Source organism: Gracilinanus agilis, chromosome 4 (genome assembly GCF_016433145.1).
Source record: "Gracilinanus agilis isolate LMUSP501 chromosome 4, AgileGrace, whole genome shotgun sequence".
In the NCBI taxonomy this organism is placed as follows: Eukaryota; Metazoa; Chordata; class Mammalia; order Didelphimorphia; family Didelphidae; genus Gracilinanus; species Gracilinanus agilis.
In genome coordinates, this window is record NC_058133.1 from 318,904,774 (window position 1) to 318,927,734 (window position 22,961).

Consider the following 22,961-nt stretch of genomic DNA (forward strand, 5'->3'; position numbering starts at 1 on the left):
GACTTCAAATGACAAATATAGGGCTATGTAATTTATCCCCAACAGTTCGTATCTAGCAAGTAATAAGTACTTAATAAATGCTTGTTGATTAAGATTTCTAAAGAGTACTGAAGCTTCTTGAGCACAATACTGACATGCTCAGCCGTATGATTAAGAAAGCTTCATTTCTGAGCTGTGCAAAGAATGGATTGGAGATGAAAGGCTGAATGTAAGAGGCAAATGATATATTTTAATTTATAGGTGATGAGAGCTCGGACTAGAGTGTTCGTGTAAGTAGAGAGAAAAGGATGGATACAAGAGATATTTTGGAAGTAAAATTGACAAATTTTGGCAATTGATTTTTCAAAGGGAATGGATTAAGTAAAGTCAAGAAGGATTCTAAGTTTTTAACCTGGGAATTAGCAGAATAGTTATTCTAACAAAAGAAACTGAGAAGTTGTGGTCAGTTTAGAGAAAAATCAATGATCCCTGCTTTAGACATGTCATGTTTCAGGCCTTTATATGACATCCAAATAGAAATATCCAACAGACAGTTAAGAGATGCAAATAAGGATTAGATGTATAGATTTAGGAGTCATTTGGAAGATGGAAATAGTCAACATTGAAGAATCTATTGGATGTTGGTATAGGCCAGTGATGGAGAAGCTTTTGGACTTTTTTAGGGACCCCATCCGTGCCATGTTACCCCCACCAGGCTTCCTGCCTGTGCCCAACCCCCAACCGTGTGCTCCGGGGGCAGGGCAGGGATGCAGGCTGGTAAAGCCAGAACCCTACTCTACTGGGAGATTAGAGTTCCCCCTTGTGTTCCGGGCTACCTGTGACCCTGGGCTGTCTTTGCTCCACCAATAGGACAGCGAAGCCCCACACTCGGTCCCCATCCATGTTCAGACATGGGGCTGGGCTTCCAGCTGGCCAAGCCAGGGCCAAGCTCCTCCTGGAGAGAGGCTCAAGTGCAGGGGGCAGGGTCAGGCTTCTAGCTGGCCAAGCCAGGAGCCTGTGCATGCCCATGGAGAAGTCTCTGTGTGCCATCTTTGACACACATGCCATAGGTTCACCATCATGGGTATAGGCATATCAGTACACTGTTGGAACTATGAATTGGTTCTTGTAAAGAATTTATATACTAATGGAGGAAACTTATTAATGGAGGAGATAGCAAATGCACATATAAGTAAACACAAAAGCATAATTTTTCCAAAAAAAGAATTATGCTTTTAAAAAAAGTAACTAAAATGCCCAAACACTTTAAGTCAAAGATCTCACTGCCGCAGATATATCTCCAGAAAGTCAAATGCATAAATGTAAAATGTACCATATAGGACAGAAAAATATTCAGGGTTTTGGGGGTTTTCTGGTAGAAAATAATTGGAACCAAATTAAATGCTTATTGATAGGGAGGGTCTTAGCAAATAAGGTAGATAACTATAATGGAATATTTTCCATTATGACAATATACTATTTTATCATAATAAATAATAAATATGAAGAATTTAGATAATAGAAAAATTCAGAGAGTAGTCCAGTTTAATTGGGGTATAGAATGCACTGGGAGAAATAATGTATAAGTTTGGAAAATTAGGATAATGCTAGATTTTGGAGGTTCTTGAGTATCAGAACAAAAGTTTAAACTTTACTTGATTGTCAAATAAATATTAAAGATCCAAGGAGTAATATGGTAAGCTCTTTGTTTAAATATGAATATTCTAGCAGCAGTCTGAAGCATAAATTGGAGGAGGAAGAGAACTAAGTCAAAGTGTATTGCAGTTGCCCAAGTGAATGTCAGTGAATACATGTACTAGTATGACAAGTAATAGTCTGAAAAGAGAGGGGCAGAGATTTAGGGGAGATGTGGGAGAATTAGCACAGAGAAGAATCACAAAAACTCAAAGGCTATTTAATCCTTAACTGATCTGTTATCTAGAATCACTTATATAGCAACCTCAAGGAAAGATCATTGAAGAACTGTAGTCAGGACAATCCTACTATTTCCAGAGGCAGCCTATTGCATTTTTGAAAATGCTATAATCCTTAAGTAGTTGTTTCCCTCTCCCCCCTTGGAAGAAGCCTAAATCTTCCTCTCTAGCACTTCTGCCCATTCCTTCTCTTACTCAGTAGAACAAGCCTTTTAAGTGAGAGCCCTTCAAATACTCAAGAGCTAATTGGGGCAATCCTGGTGCATACAGGGAGTTAAGATGGTAGAGTAAGGGAATGCTCTGCTCACCCAAACCCCCTACACCCATAAAAAATAAGTTGCCTCAAAACAAAGGAAAGCAGTAGAAACATGTCTGATTGGGATGAGAAGGGAGAATAGCTCAGGGAGTATGGCATCTGTTGGAACTGTCAGAATGCAGACCAACCTAATGCACTGCTACATAGCCAGAATCAAGGAACCAGCAAAGGAGAAGACCACCACAGTACAGACCATGCTCTCCAGGGCTGCTAGAGTAGCAGAGCAGAGGAAGAACCCAACACACTTCCACATGACCGGGGGCAGTGAAGAGGCAGAATACTTCCACAGGGACCAGGGCAAGAAAGGAGTGTGATGGAGAAAAAAATGGTGTGTGTGTAGAAACCCAATGGAAGCCACTCAGCTTAAATCAATGAAATAGTAGAGTAAAGGACCAGGCTAGCCCACAAGGCAAAATGTGAATTCTCAATAGGGGGAGGTGAAAGGTACCAAAAATCTCCTGGAAGAACTTGAAAAGGAATTTAAAAAATCAAATAATGAGAGAATGAATAGAAATAATCAATTGCTTGGGGGAAAAAACTTACAGAACAAAACAAATTGCTAAAAACTAGAATGTGCTAGATAGAAATGGAGGCAAACAAAACCACAAACAAAAAAGAAAACACTGAAGAAAATAACTCATTAAACAGTGGAATTGGCAAAATAGAAAAGGAAACATAAAAGCCCAAGGAAGAAAATAATTAGTAAATTCTGTGTAGGAGAAGATAGGTAAAGTGGGGTAGCACTCAAAACTTGAGCCTTACTCTCATCAGCTCAAAATGGAAATAACTTTTGCACACTCAGTCAGCATTGGAAACCTACCTTACCACATAATCAAGTAGGAGGGGAGGAGTATTAAAGGAAGTAATGTGTGAGACAAAAAGGAGAATAAATTATGGGAGGCAGTGGTCAGAAACAAAACATTTGTGATCAGGGGAAAGCTAAAAGAAGAGAGAAAGATAAATGGGAGAAATAAGATGGAGGGCAACACAATTATTAATCATAACTGTGAGTGAATGTGAATGGGATGAACTCATCCTTAAAACAAAAGAGAATAGCAAAGTGGATTAAAAACCAGAATCCCACAATATGCTGCCTACAAGAAACATTGAAACATTTAAATCAGGGATATATACAAATATTAAAGCAAGGAGCTGGTGCAAAATCTATTATGCCCCAGTTAAAGTAAAAATACATAAATAAATAAAAACTAGGATAGCAATCATGATGTCAGACAAAGCATAAGTAAAAATTTATTGAATCAAAAGAGATAAGGAAGGAAATTACATCTAGATAACTAAAATATATGCATCAAGTAACATTCCTAACAAAGTTCCAGGAGTTTTAGGAGGAAATAGTAAAACTTTATTATTTGGGTACCTCAACCTTCCCCTCGCAGAAGTAGACATGCCTCATATAATTCAGTTCAATATTGCATTGGATTTATTGGCTGCCATCATTAACTGATGTTGAGTTTGAATTCTACTAAGATCCCCACATCTTTCTCAGGAAAAATATCAAATTACTACTCCCCAGTCTTTTACATAAAATGTTAATTTTTTGAACCTAACTTTAAGACTAGATATTTATTCCTTTTAAATTATATGATATTAGATTTAGCCCAACATTTACTTGTCAAGATATTTTCTGATCTTGTCTGTATCATCCAATATGTTAGCTATACCTTTCTTATAATTATTTCATCTGAAAAATTGATAAGCATTTCATCTATGCTTTATCCAAGTCATTGATAAAAATGTTAAAGGTTATATTAGGAAAATTATTTGTGAAACTAAGCATATGAACCTGTCTATAAAATGCTAATAATATGCATTAAGGTGATACATTTGATATCCCAGATATCTCATGTGAATGTATTATTTAAATTATGTTAAACTACTTCTTTAAATCAATGACAGTTATTCTTTGAGTCATAAAACTTTAGAGCTTGAAAGGTCCACATAGATTGATGTTACCTAGTGGATTGATAAATGCTTTATATATTTATTAATCTTCTAAATTGCTTTTACATTGTTTTTATATCAGTTTTATTTTGAGAAATCCCAATGGAACTATGGGTATATAAAATATGAGTAAGATCATTACTTGCTTTATTCTGGCATATAGATTTGCCATAATAATTTCTAATTCTGTTTTTTTTTCTGTAGTTACTGCTTGATTTTACTCATAAGACTACTTCTATCCTCTTTTGAGTCAATCTGTAAGACTTCTTTTACCAGTCACGATTACTCTTCATTGTCAGAAACTACATCACAGATTGCAAAGGACCCATCTCCTAACGCAGTCTGCCCTTTACTTCTTCTATTCATCACATATTGCTGTCCCTATAGTGCCTGCTACCAGCTCAGGAAGCCTTTCCTGAGGTAACTACCTTCTCATTATTGTATTGCCAGATGCTGGTGACCACAAAGCTAAAATATCTGACCCAGTAGATAGCACTTTAAGAGTTGCAAATTGTTTACAATATTATCTCATTTAATCATCACAAGAACCCCAAGGAATAGGCATTATTATTTAACCCATTTTTCAGATGAGGAAACAGGAAAATAGAGGTTGTCACTTGTCACGAGTCACACAGCTATTGTCTGAGATTAGATTTGAACTCAGGTCTTACTGACTACAAGACCAGTGCACTCTCTCAGTAGTTAATGAAGTCTTCTCTTTCTCTAAGCGTTTAGGATCTAATCATTCTTCTTACAGAATCCAAGTACCTTGTAACACCAGAGAGATCTGCAAGTTCACAAAAGCTTATATTTAGTTGTGTTTTTTAATAATACACATTTGGCTTATATGTAAAGGGATTTAAAAAATGTTTTCCTTTGCCCTATGAGACAGTTTAACTCAGCAATTTTATATTTAATAATAATGCAGTTCTAATGTGCTAAAGAATATTAATGTGTAAGAAGAAAGTGGGATAAATTCGACTACCTTTCATTTCTAGGAATTCAACACTAACCAGTGATCCTTGGGGATATAATTACAGGGACACCTGAGGCCAATCAAATTTGGACTTAAGCCTCTAAACAAAATTACTGGAGCAGCCCTGATCATTTACAATAGGTTTGCTTCATTGTTGCCGATGGATCTTGGATCTGTTGCTTTGTAAAAGATGGGCTTCATGCTCTCCTCCACAGATTTTTCTGAGTGCTTGTTGAGCAGCCCCCAGGCAATTTCGTTTCCAGCCTCTGGCTTTTTCCTGGCTGGGCATTCATTGATGCCGCTCTCAGAAATCTATCTTCTGGCTTCTGCTTGGCTGGGCAGGTTTGGATGGTGTCTTCAATAATCTTTATTTCAATATTTGAAGAAGAAACATTTCTTGCTGATTTCCCTGACTGACTATTTGGGATTTGTTTTTCATTCAGAAATAGCCATCTGGTATGTTTCTATTTCCAGTATCTATGCTTTAGATCCACAATGATGATTTCTTTCTTTTTTTTTTTAAATGCTTTGCCTTAATTGTCTGATGAGAGTGACTTAATTACTGAAATCTTTGAATGCCTCCCCACCCTGAAATAGCCACTTGCCTTTGCTTACTTCTTCCCTGTTTTGCTGTCCTGAGGGGAGCTTGGAGAGGAGACTAAAAAAGAGAAATGAATAATTAGACCTGAAAAGGCTACTAACCTCCTCATTCCAAGCCTTGCTTATACTTTCATGTTGTGTTCACCTAAGTATGTGAGGAGACTATTTGGATGAATTAACCACTAAGTAGCAAATTATTTTTTAAATGGTTTTCATGTTCTTTGGGAAGTTGAGGTAGGTCCATGAGAATGTATATTTTTAGGTCCACTTAATGGCCCTAATGGGGCCCAGATATATCTCTGTTTGGTCTAATTAAGATGCAGTAAAAACCTTGTTGAGTCCCTCCTAGAATGTTCAAAACTAGTCTTAGTCCCATAAGTCGCCTCTGAGCTTCAGTTTCGGAGGAACCTTGGTAGGTCAAATGTGTCTAATGTAAAGCCTCAAAGAGGAGACACATGCCTTTTTTCTTCTTCCTTACTTCTGAGAGTTTTCCAATCCTCTCTAAATAGTTTCCTCTTGCCAAAATATTAACTTAGATTTGTTTATTTATTTTAAAGAAATGTCTTCCTTGCAGACAGTGTTAACAAGTCTACATTTAAAAACAATACTTTCTAGAATGCTATGATGATGCAGAATAAAATCCTCTTTCAGAAGGCCTGAAATATGGCTCAAGGATACTGACTTCTTAATCCTTGGGAGTCTGGCTTCCTACGTTATTCAACTGAAACAGCATCCTCAAAGTTGCCTCTATTCACTTTAATGGAAAATGGAATGGCCTTTTGTGTCCTCAGTTTCTTTATCTGTGAAGGGCTTGACACATTCAAGTACCTTCTTCCAAGATCCTCCTTCTCTCTATCCTTTTCTCTTTCTCTCTATAGGAACATTTCTCATCAACAGCCTCTTGCAAATCTTCATCATACCATGCTCACTCCTCATGAAGGGCTCCCAAAGTGCCCTGTCCTGGGCCTTCTTATTATTTGTATATGTGTAGGTATATGGTGGCATGTGTATGTATGACATGTAAGGTATATAAAGTATAAAGAATATATATTTATTATAAAGAATAAAGGATACACATGCATGTCCGCTTCTGTGTACATGTAAACTCTAAGAGGGACTAGGTCAGAGCATGCTAGGAGGCATTCAGGACATTTCTTGGAGTGTGAGCTTGAAAATCCAAGAGAGGATATTGATACATAATGTTCATGTAAATAAAAAGAGAAAATCTAAGTGTGTGTGAGTGTGAGAGGGTGCATGCATTTACACACTCTCTCAGTGATGTGTCCGGGCTCAGTCTCACTTCAAAAGAATTTGTCACTCAAGCTCTGTTCATCTCAGGCTGGTGGAAGTGGAGCTCCATGAATAGTGGAGGATAGGATTTTGTAGAGAAAAATCAAGGTCCCCCTGCCTCCTGCCCTAGCTGGGCTGGGCTGAAGGAGATGGAGAAGCACCCCTGGGTAGTTCTACACAGGCAGAAACTAATGGAATTACAGCTGATAGCTGATCACTGGAGGGAGCCAGAGTCCCGATAAGTGTCCAGACCCCTGATACATGCAGGTGCCCAGACCAGGGCCCAGTCCCCATAAATCTGTCCAATGCCATTTCATGCCTCCATCAGTGTCATTAGATTCAAGAATCTCTTTGTAGATATTCTTCAGAACACTATTTATCCACGTCTCTGTCCTAAAATATAGTCCCGTATCACCTGTTGCCTAAAACTAGGTGTTCCATCTGTATTTCGAACTCAACATGTCTAAAACAAAATACATTACTTTTAATTTCCAGGCCTGCACTCTTCCCAGTATTCCTGATACTATCAAAAAGCACCACCATCATTGCAGGCATCCAGGCTCACAGATCATCCTCAGGATCAAACCATATAGTTTCTACTTTCACAGTATCTCTAGTTTATACACGCATTCACATTTCTGCACTCACAGAGCCACCACTTGGTACAAGCTCTCATTACTCTCTGCCTGGGCCATTACAAAAGCCTTCTAATTGGTCTCCTGCCTCATGTCTTTCCCTACTCCTAACTATTATCTATCAGCTGCCAAAGTGATTATACTAAAGTTTAGATTTGCATATTGTCACCTCTTCAACAGTAAATGTTAATGGCTCTTTTACCTCTAGAATAAAATATGAAGTCCTGGGACAATCAAAGCTCACCATAACTTGTCTCCTTACTATTTTCCCAATCTTCTCATACTTATCTCTATGTACTCTAGAATCCATCAAAATTGTACTACTATTTTTCCCTCACCCAGAATTTTTCATCTCCCATCTTTACACCATTGTAACTGCTCCCCTGACCGTAATGTTCTTCCCTCCTTAACTGTTTCTTAGTTTACCTTAGTTAGCTCATCATCTTTCTTTTTAATATTTAAATGTTTTATTTTTTAAATTACCTTTAAAAGCAAGTGTTCACACTTTAAAAAAATTTGAACTCCAAATTATTTTCTTCTCTCCTTTCCCTAACCCCTTTTTAAGATAACAAGCAATTTGACATAGGTTATCCATGTGCAGTCATGTAAAATATATTTTCATATTAGTCATGTTGTGAAAAAAAATTAGACTCCCCCAAAATGTAAAAAAGTAAAACAAAAAAGTATGTTTCAATCTGTATTCAGACTCCCTCAGAGTCTATGTTCTGGACTAGAAATGGAAAGAACCTTTCATCATTAGTCCTTCAGAACTGTCTTGGATCATAGTATTGCTGAGAATAGCTCATTGATCATTGTAGAATATTGCTGTTACTGTGTATACTATTCTCCTTTGTCTCCTTATTCGCTTTGCATCAGTTTTCCTCCAGTTTCTCTGAAGGTATCTCACTCGTTATTTCTTATAGAACAGTAGTATTCCGTCACTAACATATACCTCAACTTGTTCAGCCATTCCCCAATTCATTGGTATCACCTCAATTTCCAATTCTTTTGCCACCACAAAAAGAGCTGCTATAAATATATTTGTTCATCTAGATTCTTTTCCTTTAAAAAAGAAAACTTTTAGGGATATAGACCTATTAGTGAGTGGTACTGCTGGGTCAAAGGGTATGCGTGGCTTTATAATTCTCCAGAATGGATGTATAACTTCAGAAACACTTCTCTAGAGCCCCAGTTTTTCCACAACCTTCTCAAAATTTGTCATTTTCCTTTGCTGACATATTAGCAAATATAATAGGTTTGATGTGGTCCCTCAGTTATATTTCTATCTCCTTTGTCTTCTGGAATATTATACCCTTTAATGTAGAATCTGCTAAGTCTTTTGTCTCTACAATTTGAATTGTTTCTGTTCAGTTGTTTGCAATATTTCTTCCTTGACCTAAGAGCTCTGTAACTTTCCCATAATAATACTGGAAGTTTTCATTTTGGGATCTCTTACAGGAGGTGATTGATGGATGATTTCAATTTCTATTTTGTTTAATCTTCTGTTTCTAGAATATCAGGGCACTTTTACCTGATAATTTCTTGAAATATGACTTCTAGGCTCTTTTTTTAATCTTCGCTTTCAGTAGTTCAGTAATTCTTCAGTTTTTCTCTCCTCAACTTTTGTTCTAGGACAATTCTTTTTCCAATTAAAATTTTCACATTATCTCATTTTTTTCATTTCTTTGATTTTCTAAATTTTTTCTTAGTCTTATGAAGTCATTAGCTTCCATATGTCAATTTAGAATGTTTAATAAATTGTTTTCTTCAATAAATTTTATACTGCTTTTTCCATTTGACCAATTTTGTGTTTTTGAGAGTACCTCTTCAGTGGATTTTAATTTTGCCTTTTTAAACTTTTGGCCTGTTCTGCTTTTTAAGTTGCTGCTTTCTTCAATATTTTTGTGACTCTCTTACAAAGCTATTGAATCTTTTTTTTCCATGATTTTTCTTGAATCACTTTCATTTCTTTTATCATTTTCCCCTCTGCTTTAATTATTTAATTATTTGATTTAAAAATCCTTTTTTGAGCTCTTCTAGGAATTCTTTACGGAGATAAAACCAATTTTCTTTTTTACGAGTCTTTGGTTGTAACTTTTTTTGCTTTTGTCTTCTTCTGAGTTTGTATTTTGATCTTTCCTGACACCATTATAAATTTCTTTGGTTGGGTTCTTTTTTTGTTATTGTTATCTGCTACTCTTTCAAGATTCTTTCTTTGATTTTTAATTTTCAAATTGGGTTATGCATCCAAGCTTCAGAGTTTTTGTGCTGCTGTATTCAGTGCTGTTTCTGAGTGTCTACATGTTTTCAGTTCTTATAGTGTGGTATGATCTAAGGAGAGATATATTCAATGCTCTCCTGATCTGGTTTGTGAGAGGTCACAAGCATTCTCTCCAACCTTGAACTATGATTAAGATCCCCATTCATCTGTGGCCACATACTTTTGTCTGCCTTTGCTCTTCTTTGCCCTTAGGCTGTGACCTGGAACCATATATGGGCAATGCACCAGAGTCTCAAATCTAGTGCCAGCGGAGAGCCCCAGAAATCACAATTGTCTATTCAGGCACCCCAAGTCCTCCTTACTAGCTTGCCAGGCATATCTTGTGCTCCACTTACCCCAATGAAGACTTTTACCTGATGACCTCTGGGCTAGAAAATTGTTTCATCCTGTCTTTTTTGTTGGTTCTGTTGCTCCAGAATTCATTTTGAGGTTTATTTTAGTGTTGTTTAAGGATAATATAGGAGAGTTCAGGCAGTTCTCTGCCTTTACATCAATATCTTAACCTCAGCTAGCATCACTTTTCTATTCATGTTTCTAACATCTTCTTATGCTTTCTAACAGATCTAATTCAAATGCTCCCAGTTACAGAAGAATTTTCCTGATCCCCATATACCCTTACCCAATTTGCTAGTGACTTTCTCTCTAATATTACCTTGAATATAAACTCTAGATTTACCTTGTAAATCACTAGTCATTTCCATATTGTTGTGCCCCTGTCCCAACTTCTGTTAAGCTATAAAGTCCTTGAGTTTAGAGATAATTTTTATATTTTATCTTTATTTTTATTGCTTATTACAGTGTTGGGCACATAGTAAGAGCTTAATAAATTGTTGTTGACTGATTTTTCATTCTATTTACAAAGATGTTTGAGAATTTTAAAATAGTATTTTATAATTTAGATAATCCTTTTGAAAGGGAATTTTTATTACCTTTGTCTTTTTTAAGTTAATCAAGAACCTAAAGTACCCCTACTTAACACTTAGTAAGTCATTAACAAAGACTTCCTAAGAAACCACAAGCACTGTCCCCACTGGGCAGTGCTAGACAAATTGAAAGGCTGTGATTGGTTCCTGAGAAGTGATAGACCAGCCCACAGTGAAAGGAAGGAGAAACCAGAGAGATAGGAAGTAAGGTGGAGAAAACAGCTTATAAAAAAACCAGCCGAGGGCATTCTGATTCATTCTGCTGCCTTGGTGGCTCTTGCTGAGGGAGGACTTCTGCATTGGTGTCTCTGTGTTGGAGATTGATTATGAGCTGGTAAGAGTCTTGCTGAAGAGACTACTGTGACTCCTGGTTAGAGATCTGGACCTGAGGGAGCCTTTGTTAGAGTTGAGCTATATTTTTTCTGATAGGCAATTATAGGATATTTGGTTAGGCAATATTTTCTACCCCTTCCTACATTTCCCTCTTTACTATCTCTACCCTACTGTAATAAAACTACTAAAATAATCATAGTTTAATTTTTTAATTTTTATAAACAGAGACCACAGTAATTCTCTTTAACTCATAAATTTAGTCAAACCATTTTTAACGATTACACTTTGATCTTTGTGTGGAAAGGAAAATCTCCAGAAAGCTAATCCTTCCTCAAATCTAAAATTATCTTAAACTTAAAAGCCTCTTGTTAGTCTTAATTGCTATCAGAATAGAAGTTCTATACCAGTGATTCCCAAAGTGGGCACCCGCCCCCTGGTGGGTGCTGCTGCAATCTAGGGAGAGAGGTGATGGCGACAGGTGCATTTATCTTCGTATTAATTGCTGTTAAAATAAAAAAAAATAATTTCCAGGGGCCTAAGTAATATTTTTTCTGGAAAGGTGGCTGTAGGCCAAAAATGTTTGGGAACCACTGTTCTATACTCTAATTTGGATAACATAAGTGTTTATATATGTGTATTCTTATAGAATAGCCTTAAAAAAATTGATCCATTTCCCACCAAATCAGAACTTTGGCATGATTCTTTTATTTAAAAACTCACATCTTAAAAGTGAAGAAGAAAATACCTGCTATTAGACTCATTCCCATTGGGTCTTCAAGATAGATAGTCCTGCTTCTCTGGTAAGTAAGCTCAGTCCCAAGAATAAGTCAAACAGTGGAAGCTTGTTGAAGAGAATTTTCTGAGTCTGTGGTAAGTCCAATGTTTATCCCATTTGGGATAGCTAGTTTTATTTGAATAAATTTTGTATCCTTCCTGAATATTCTTTTCATGTTTTTGTTAAATAAACTTTTTTCTTTGATATTATCTGATCTGTGTTTTATTGTGTGCCAGTATGAAGTCTGAACAATTAGTGTGACCTGAGTTAGACCTGTCTCCAAACATCTTCCTTCAAGTTCAAAACTAATTTCTAAGAAACTTCAAATTAATCCCCAAATTATTTCTGTAAGTCTTTAATCACAAATATAGTTTCATTTTACTCTTATCTCCAGAGAGACAAATGCATCTTTTTAGCATATACGTAGTCTTAAGAGCAAAGACAAGATAAGGTATAAAGAAGCAGCTTCAAAGATAATAATGTGGTACATAAATGCAGTTATCTCATTTCCCAGCTAATTTGGCACTTGGACAGTAGAACAACAACTTTTCAATTATCTTCATGTTATTCTGTGATTCTCTTAGATTCCATTCCTAAATAAACAGAACATTTAGCCATAGTACATTAATATTTTAGAGCTGTAAAGAACATTTTAGATTGAGCCTATAGTGTTCTGTGCTTCTACTAGGAACATTATAGATTAAACACTTCTACCCATTCTTTAAGCAATAATGAAGATTATTCTGATTACATAATTCAGTAATAGTCATTCCCCCTCAGGCCTCATCTGGTGTTTTATTTGAACCTCTTCTATGCACGAATCATTCGCTATGCACATAGTGCTTAACAAATATTTCTTGGACTAAAAAGTTTTTGTACAGACAAAACCAATGCTACCAAAATTAGAGGGGAAGCAACAAATTGGGAAAAAAATCTTTATAACAAAAATCTCTGACAGACGTCTAATTACTCAAATATACAAGGAGCTAAATCAATTGTACAAAAAAATCAAACCATCTCCCAGTCAATAAATGGGCAAGGGACATGAATAGGCAATTCTCAGATAAAGAAATCAGAATTATCAATAAGCACATGAGAAAGTGTTCTAAATCTCTAATAATTAAAGAAATGCAAATCAAAACAACTCTGAGGTATCACCTCACACCTAGCAAATTGGCTAAAATGACAACAAAATGAATGTTGGAGGGGATGTTGGGAAATTAATGCATTAATCCAACCATTCTGGATGGCAATTTGGAACTATGCTCAAAAGGCTTTAAAAAGACTATCTGACTTTTGATCCAGCCAAAGCACTGCTTGGATTATACCCCCAAAGAGATAATAAGGAAAAAGACTTGTACAAAAATATTTATAGCCATGCTCTTTGTGGTGGCAAAAAAATTGGAAAATGAGAGAATGCCCTTCGATTGGGGAAGGGCTGAACAAATTGTGATATCTTATGGTGATGGAATACTATTATATTCAAAGGAATAAATAACTGGAAGAATTCCATGTGAACTGGAAAGACCTCCAGGAATTGATGCAGAGTGAAAGGAGTAGATCCAGGCGAACATTGTACACAGAGACTGATACACTGTGGTACAATCGAACATAACAGACTTCTCTACTAGCAGCAATGCAAGAATCCAGAGCAAGCTGAGGGACTTATGAGAAAGAAAAGTAGCCACATTCAGAGGAAGAACTGTGGGAGGAGAAACAGAAGAAAAACAACTGTTTGAACACATGGGCTGATGGGGATTTTATTGGGGATGTAGATCCTAAACGATAACTCTAGTCCAACTATCAATAATATGGAATTAGGTCTTAATCAATGAACCATGTAAAACCCAGTGGAATTGTGCATTGGCTAAGGGAGTTTGGGGGGTTTGGGGAAGAGGGAAAGAACATGAAATATGTAACTATGGGAAAATATTCAGAATAAAAATTGAAAACAAAATTAAAAACAAAAAAAATATTTCTTGGACTGAACCCACCCATTTTACAGATAAATAAATTCACTAGAGAAATGAAGTGACTTGTTAAGTGTTTCTCAGCCAGGTTCATTTGCTAGCTTTTTTCCCCATCTTCCCTTCTCCCCTAACACCAAAGAAAGAGGGCAGATGCTAGTTTATTGAAAAGAAAAAAAGTCATTAGGCTTGTCTTTTACACATTACAATTTCTTCCCCTTGTAATCAGAAATAGAAATCTAAAGACAATTTCTTTAAAAAAATAGCTTTGCCTCTTGTCTCCTTTCCCCCAAAAGTATTAGGAATATCACTAAGAGTTAGTTTTATTTAGTGTCTCCAAACAAAGAAATGCTAAAAAAAATGTAAATAACTCATAAATGTGCATTGTCAGATATTTAAAGCATGAACAGGCATTTCACTTTCCCCTTACATCTGCAGTCTGGGCAGTTCATTCATGATTTAATTTCTGACCAGCCTAGCATCAGCAACTCATTTTCTTGAGGCTGGTCATCTCCTCTCCTATAGAGCAGTCAGCATAACCTGAGAAACCTAGGAACTCTTGAACTCTGGAGGCAGTCTCTCAACTTAAAAGTACAGTTCACATAATGACTGGCTACCTATGCTCTGGAAGAGGAAGACAGTACAGAAGTATACTTTGATATATGTACGCTCAAGTACACCCACACAGCACATGCTTCCACTGCCATGAAGTCACTATTGCTGCTGGGGGATACTGATTCCCTCTACTTTCCTGGGAAATCAAAGGGAGAGCCTCAGGTCAAGTCATGCTTAACAGATAAGGAGAGAGAGCATGAAAACAGAATCATGCCTTTTAAATTCTACCAAGTGCTGTCCAATACTTGGCTCAGGGTCCAAGACTTATGAAAAAAAATTATACTTTTAGTATTTATTTCAAAAGTGTCATAATGCATGTCCATGCATTTTCTTTAATAAAACCCTCAGTTCTGGGGAAGAGAAGATCAAGGAACATATATGAACACCAACCAGAAGCCTCCAGTTGTGAATGCTTTTTGTCAAGGGACCTTCCCACCAGGTAGACTAAAGGCTCTCCTGATTTCCCCAATTCCAATTCCTATTTAGTTCTATTTGATATATCTATGACTATAGGCAAGTCACTTAACCTCTCTGAGGCCAAGTTTCTTCCACTGTAGTAATTGGCCCTGATAAACCACAAAGTCCTTTTTCAACTCTAAAATGTTGATCCATAGCCAAAAGCATATAAAGCTTCACCTAAAGTAATTTGTGCCAAAGTGTCTGCTGGCAAAAAGTGTGACAGTTATTACATAAACTTTTCCTTTTGAAAATATTGGGGTGATTCATTTTTAGAGATCTTTAAAATAAAGATTTTTTCAGTGCTTCTGTTTTGTATTATTCAGAATAGAAGCCATTGAGGTAATCAGAACTGAAGAGTATAACCATAAGAAAAATTATTATGTATCACAAACTATTTGGCTTTGTTCTATGATCATTTTTCTTTCCTACAGTGTTCTGCTTTCTCTTTCATTGAGGCCTTGTTTTTGTAACTAATTTTTTAAATGTAAAAGTATGTTTAAACATCTTGTGAATCAGTTTTTTATTTCAGAGTATTTTACTGCCTGTCTGCATGTCCTTTGCTTATTTTTACATTCTGATTCATGTACCTTACTATGTAAATGTAACAAGCTTTCCTTGATAAGAAACCCCTATCTGCTTATCTGTTATAAATTTTTACTAGAGACTCTTCCCAAAATCAAGATAAAATAATAACCAAAATCATCCAATTCCTGAATATTGCATTGATTTCCCATGCTTACTCCAATATTACAGTGCATCTATAATCTCATTAATGTAGATATTCGCTCCAAAGACAGAGGTTATATCCCTTCCTATGCATGTTTGGGAAGTGCCTGATCATATGTACCCATAAATTTGACCCAGTGTCCACCCAACATGGTGATCATCTACCTTACATCCTCCTGACGTTATGGAGCCGAAATGGACAATGGAGCTGAAAAGGTGTTTATCAGTTGTTCTTCATTTTTACTACATGACCCATATTTTTTCTACTAATAAGATTTTTCTCCTTAAGACATCATATATTTCCAACTTTACATTTGTAAAATCTTGTATCCCAATATAATATTTAATATAGTATTTAAGAGCAAATGATATTTCTTAACATGGAAACAATTGTCCCAGTTAAAAACTGACTATCATGATTAATAGTCACTAGTTAATTAAATGTATTTTTTATTAGGTAACTAGTCAAAACAGCATGTCATAGGGGATAAGGCACTACTAAAATATTGCTTGAAGTCAAGAAGGCCTGGATTTAAATCCTGCATCGTATATTTCCTAGCTGGGTGACCCTTTGCAAATCACTTAAATTTTCTATGCTTCAGTTTACTCATAGTTTGTACTTGAAATATTATAAGATACCTACCAGAATCATATTGGTGATCCTCTGACTTTTGGTTTCCTAGTCATTTCTGGCTGAGTAGGTTTTAATGCCCAGCTTAATGTTATGAATATTATTTATGAGATATTAAAACAAGATATAAAATTATATGAATTTGTGTCTAGTGAAGTATTATATTTTCAAATAAAAGTTTCCAGCAGAAATCACAAACTTCCAAATTTAAAAAATAGTACATTTGGAATTTTAGTTGTTATTTTGCTACTAGAGAAATTAAAGTGGCATCTTAACATTATTTTTCTTATTACAGCAACTGAGGACAATACAATAGGTTTAAGTGAACTAAGAGATCATCTATGTAAGATTATACCCAAACTATTTTAAAGGAATATACATTCCTTCTCTTGTAAAAGATTTAAGAGAAAGAAGATAACATCTTCTCTTAGGAATTTTTAAATGAGAGGATGTTAAAATTGGAAGCATAAAGATCTAATTTAATCATCTTCATTTTATAGATGAGGAAAATGAGGCTCAGTAAGATTAAGTTGTTTGCACAACATCACATGGATAGTACATATGCAAACCTGAGCTACAACTAGCATCATCCAGTTCCCAAAATCATTATTTTGTAGCTCTCACAGTAAATTGAGACAATCACCATGACCACCCTCCCCTTGCAATCCAATCATTGATCTTTACAGGCGACATTTTAGGCTTCCAGGATGAATGGACAAATGAAAAATTCCAACACTGATATAAGCTAGATTCTTAGAGGAAAGAAATAATAAAAAGCAGTCCCAGAGAATTTTAAGAATCTACTTTGACAGGAGCCATCTGAACATTTTGAATGTTCCTACGTTAATAAAGAGAAGTGCCAAGCACTACTGGCAGGTAGAGCTGAAGGCTCCTACTGGGTGACATTTCAGAAGCTTCTCATCTACTTGTCTGCCACAAATGCCTCAAGTAATTTCACATTCATTACTTCCTAGGGTTAAGGCCTTTGTTAAAATGTAAATGTAGCCACTGTTAGCTATTAACACTAAGTTAGACAAATTAATTTATCAGGTTATGTGGTAGAGATCAGGATTTTAAGGTGAAAGAATATCGAACTGGTGTGGATGAATGTTTTTATGAAAAGTAAAGGATGAGAAAAAGCCAAGGATGGATTCTATATTGAGATACACTGCATGAGTGCTTTGTATGTTGACAGGGTTAGGGAAAAGAGGGAGATAGTGGAAGAGAAAGAGGAAGAGGTCAAGAGATACCAATCACAAACTTCACCTGCTTCAAAATTTTGCCCAATATAAGCTATGGATACCATCTAACCTCTACTATTATAATAATTTTAAAAGGAATTGTTATGAGGATAGCTAGGTGACTAAGTGGATTGAGAGCTAGGCACAGAGATGGGAAGTCCTGGGTTCAAATCTGTCTTCAGATACTTCTGAATTGTGTGACCCTGGACAAGTCACTTAACCTTCATTTCCTAGATCTTACAGCTCTTTTGCTCTGGAACCAATACACAGTATTGATTCTAAGACTAAAGGTAAAGATTTTGTTTGATTTTTTTTTTAAAAAAGGGAATGGTTACATAAAAAGAGGAACTTTGAATATGTTCCAGGGACTTAATTTCAGTAACATCTATCCTTAATCCACACTCTCTCTAAATCTTCCAAATGCTAAATATTTTACTCTGTTGTTGTTTTTTTAGAAGTTAATAGCTAGTGACCCATTGTCAAGGCAAGAATCTGATATCTAAAGACTGCAAAGTTTGGAGAAGTTCACTTGGTTAACCTTAGAATGATTAATTAAAGAGGGAGCCAGATAGATGAAATCATGCAGGCCTTTGAAATTTATAGTAGCTTGAGATAGATCAGTGTGGCTGTTACCCCTCAATGATCCTTCCAACTTGATCTTCCAGTTGGTTCATTTAGCTCATTCTATGACCAGTCTGTCCTTCTACCATATTCATCAGAAAGAATCCATAACAGGATCGATGCCAGGTTTCTGATACAGTATTCTCCACCACTTTCCAATCAGTCATGGAACATTAAGTTCTCAAAGAATTGAAATTTTCTAACCCAAAAGGCAATAGTGAGATGCATACTAGGTAAAGAACAGATTGCAATACATTACAAACAAGGAACTATGCAAAACAAGTAGAATAATTCATGTCAGTGAGATAGGTAAGCAAAAAAAGATGGTATTCTGGCCTTGTGGCAAAAAACAACTAACCAGTGGAAGTCTTGATCCACTGGCATATACTCCTCATAGTTTCAAAAGAAATTAATAATAATAAAAAGCTTTGGTGTTTAGGGAATATTTTACATATGCAATTTCATTTGATCTTCACAACTATCTTTTATAAGAAGGAACTATTCATCATTGGCCTTTTTTTACAGAAGAACCTGAGGCTCATGTGACTTGCCCAATGTCACAAAACAAGTAAGTTTCAGTTAGACAGTAAGTCCATTGATCTATCCTTACATCACCAAGCTGCCTCTGTGAAAGTGAGAAAAACTCCCAGAATATTAGGTAGATCACCTATGATTAAATTCTGGGAGGACAGGAACAGGACTCATACAAGATGAGCAGGGATAGATGAAATATAACTTACAGAAAGAATACCCACAATAACTAGTTGAGACATCCATTGGAAGATTTGATCCAGTATAGATTTCACCAGCCCTGACATGCTAGATAGACTAAGGAATATAAATAATAGAAAAGTATAATAAATCTTTCAGATAACTATGAAATTGCAGATGAATTCCTCTAGTATATTTTCTGGAGAAATTTTCTGAAGGAAACAAAAATGCCAGTGCCAAAATCTCATTTTCAGGTTGAATTAAATGTTGGATTAGCCTGTTATCTGATTTATTTTAAACATAACGATTTCTTTTGCATTCTAAACCAAGAATTAGTAAGAGGTTCATAAAATTTCTGTTATTTATTCTATTAAAGTTGTATAAAAATGTGGTGTTGTTTATTCTCAAAAAAGAAATTTTAAAAATTGTAACATGTTTTTGTAAGAATTAAAATTAAGAGACTGGTCTTAAATGAATACTTCTATTAGAATTACTTGGATAAGCAAAAGATGAGAAATAGATAGAAAGAGGTACATTCCCTATTGCTCCCTTTAGCTTGTGGCCTCAATGAGGGCCCCTAACCGCACTCACAGGGTTGACCAGTCACTTCAAAAACACTGAAGCGAAGAGACTGAAATCTTCTCTTGCCTCAGTTTATCACACCTATTCTCCACCCACTAACTCTCACATGTGACATCTCAGGAGCCAACCATGGCTCTCTATTTTGCCTGTACCACCCAAAGGGGCATTGCAGGAGAAAATCATCCTGCCCACCCTGGACTCATGACCTCTTGATTCTACTGCCACATTTTCCCGCTGCCGTTCTGTCCTCATGACCTGATCTACCCAACGATCTCCCTCACGCAGGCCTTGTTTCCAGGCCCGACACCTGGTACACGGAGAGGAAAGGGGGAAGGGCAAATTTCCTTTTCACACTTTTCTCTGAAGAAATAGGAAACTTTGGGGATGGGGCATTACATATATTATCAGACTTGATTAATATGTTAGTTTTGATGAACTGCTTTTTCCTTTTTAATTTTATTGCTGTTGTTTCAAGAGAAGGCTAACTGGGCAGAGGAGAAGACTATATTCTGAAATGAAAATGACCAAAACAAAAGGCATAAATAAAAACTTTAAATATAAAACTAAATGTGTACATTATGGCATTTAGAATATTTTAGTATATTTTCTATTCAGTATTTCTGTGTGTGTGTGTGTGATTTCATTATTGCCAGGAACTCTGGGTGACAATCTTCCCCTCCCATTGCAAATCGCCACCTTCCTTGCAATTTGTAGGCTAAGGGAATTCTCTGGGAGGTTGAGAAAATAAGGGACATTCCAAGGGTCTTAGAGCCATTATATTACTTAAGGAGAATATGAAACATATTCTTAACTTTGAATCTGTCTCTCACCATTATGCAGTTTATGGCCCAGGGTTACACAGCTAGGAAGTGTCTGAGGCCAGATTTCAACCAAGAACCTATTGTGGGATCTTAAAAAACTTACATTTTTCAATACATTTTTTCTTGAACACACACACATATATACACACATACAAAAATGTACGGACATATCAGTAAAAAAGTTGACAAAAGACTACTTTTGTGAAAAGTGTGTGCTCTCTTGTTTTTTTTTTTTAACATCTTTGGAGTTCAGTGCAAAAATATAGCCCCCTGACACCTCTTAAAAACATAAAGGACAAATTCAGAAAAACTTGTGATTTCCATTTTGATACTATCTGAAATGATGACTATAGATAAGCTGCATTTGGAGGTGTTGCTCAGCTGTAATCAGGGAATTTAACAAACAAAATTTAAAAAAATGAACAAAAATGTAACTTAAAATATGATATTTTTATACTTTTTTAAGAATGTGGATTAAGGATCATGATCAACAGGTGTCTAATTTGTTTGACCATTCATTAGTATGTCCAATAATTTAAAACCTTCTATTTGATAGTGCGCTATATAGGAAAGAGCTCTGGACCAACCTCATGCTGTTATTATGGGGAAATCACTTTATTAAATAAGTTGTTATTTAAAAATAATCTTTTGTGGGGGCAGCTGGGTAGTTCAGTGGATTGAGAGCCAGGCCTAGAGACGGGAGGCCCTAGGTTCAAATCTGGCCTCAGACACTTCTCAGCTGTGTGACCCTGGGCAAGTCACTTGACCCCCCATTGCCTACCCTTACCACTCTTCTGCCTTGGAGCCAATACACAGTATTGACTCCAAGATGGAAGGTAAGGGTTTAAAAAAAAATAATAATCTTTTGTGATCATGTGTTTACTTCAAGTATTTAATTTTTATTCATTTTTATTTTTTTAATTGACACTATTTGGATTTTCTTACAACAAATCTATGAAGGAAGGTATAAGGTATGGACATTTGGGACTGGCTATTTATATTTGTGTTCAAAATAGTATATGTTCTAATTCCATCACTACACATTCTTCTTGGCTATTAGGGAGAAAAAAGCATTTCATTTGTGTGCTATTACATTTGGTAGATTCAAAAGACTTCCGTGATGGAGAGTTCTCTTTATAAATAAATATATGAAGAAACCATTTTCTGCCATTACATAGATGTCAGTAGATATAAAAATTTGTGCTTTTAGTCATCCTCTTTGCAGACCTTTCCTAGCCTTACATCACTTGCAGCCAGTATACACATATAACAACATCAATAAGAGTAAAATATTTATAGTCTATTTCATTTTCAATCATAATCTTCACTGTAAGCCCATAAACAGGCAAGCCACTCCCAACTTCCATAGATATTAACAGAATCAAAGTTAGCCTCATATAGCAAAACCTTAACTCTGTTTCATACAAAGAAAAGTGCATTCTATGAACCTACTTCAAATTATCCTCCTCAGAGCTGCCTACTTTATTTTAAATTGATATAATTGGCTTTAATTACTTGGCTGTCATTCTGAGATAGGGGGAAAGGATAAGAATAAATTAGGCATCATTCTAATGGCAAATGAGGAGAAAGGAATCTTGCAATACAAAAATGTACAGAAAAAGGAGCACCCTAAAATCATGTGATTCTTGAGTCAAGAGATTGTCTTCCCTTCTTTTTTGCTCTCACAAAGCAAAGTATGAGGTACAGAGAATATATATTCCTTGTAGTTTTCTGAGTTTGTCTATAACAATATTTTCACCAAGATTAATTTTTTCTTTATTATTTGTAGGTCCAATCCAGATATGACCTGTCGTGCTATGAGAACATTTTCTCTCTCTTCTGGATTCTAGAACAGCTGCTTCAAGAAGGAACAAAAAATTCTAACATGCCAAGTATAGATCCTGTAGAACAGGAGACCAAAAAGTTTCTTGAGCAACTTGATCAAACAATTCTCCATCTTTCAGATGAATTCCCTCTATTTACTTTATACATATGGAGAGTGGGTGTTCTTTTGAACTCAACTCAGATAAGAACTGTTGAAAATAACTCACCTCCCTAGGCACTGATCATATTTCTCAAATCTGTTGAAGGTGTGCTTGGAATATTTTGTGCTTGAAAGCTTTTCAGAATAATTATTTTTAAAGACTCAGTATTACAAATATGGACTGGGTAATGAAATTACTCATTTGGCTTTACTACTTAGCTTAACAATTATATGCAATTGAATATGGAAGCCATGTTGGCCCTCTGTTGTAAAGCTGACTTCTTGTAAATGCACACTTCTTAATCTTGCTTGCACCTCTCAGAAATATAACAATATTCAGATCATATTATCATTATTGTGTTTTTCCTATGGAACCCTTCAGTTTGTTTATGCCTGTATCACATAAAATAGTATAGTAAAGAAACTTTACCATAATAAAATATAATTGCAATGCAAAAATAATTTACCGTTTTTTCTCTTTACTGATAATTTTGAGACAAAATGTCATTGCAGTAACTGCTTAATTTTTTTCTCATAATTTCAACTCCATCATTGTACATGTTAATAGCATGGGTTCATTAAATAAAAAAGTGGTTTTT

The 22,961-nt window shown here is 35.6% G+C and overlaps 1 protein-coding gene across 1 annotated transcript in view; it reads left to right on the forward strand.

Moving 5' to 3' along the window:
- MEI4 (meiotic double-stranded break formation protein 4) overlaps positions 1 to 22,437 on the forward strand; it is a 293,732-nt gene extending 271,295 nt beyond the window's left edge. The window contains exon 5 of the mRNA XM_044674540.1: positions 22,168 to 22,437. Coding sequence (XP_044530475.1) covers positions 22,168 to 22,437 — 270 coding nt within the window. The remainder of the gene's footprint in view (positions 1 to 22,167) is intronic.
- The last annotated feature ends 524 nt before the right edge of the window (positions 22,438 to 22,961 follow it).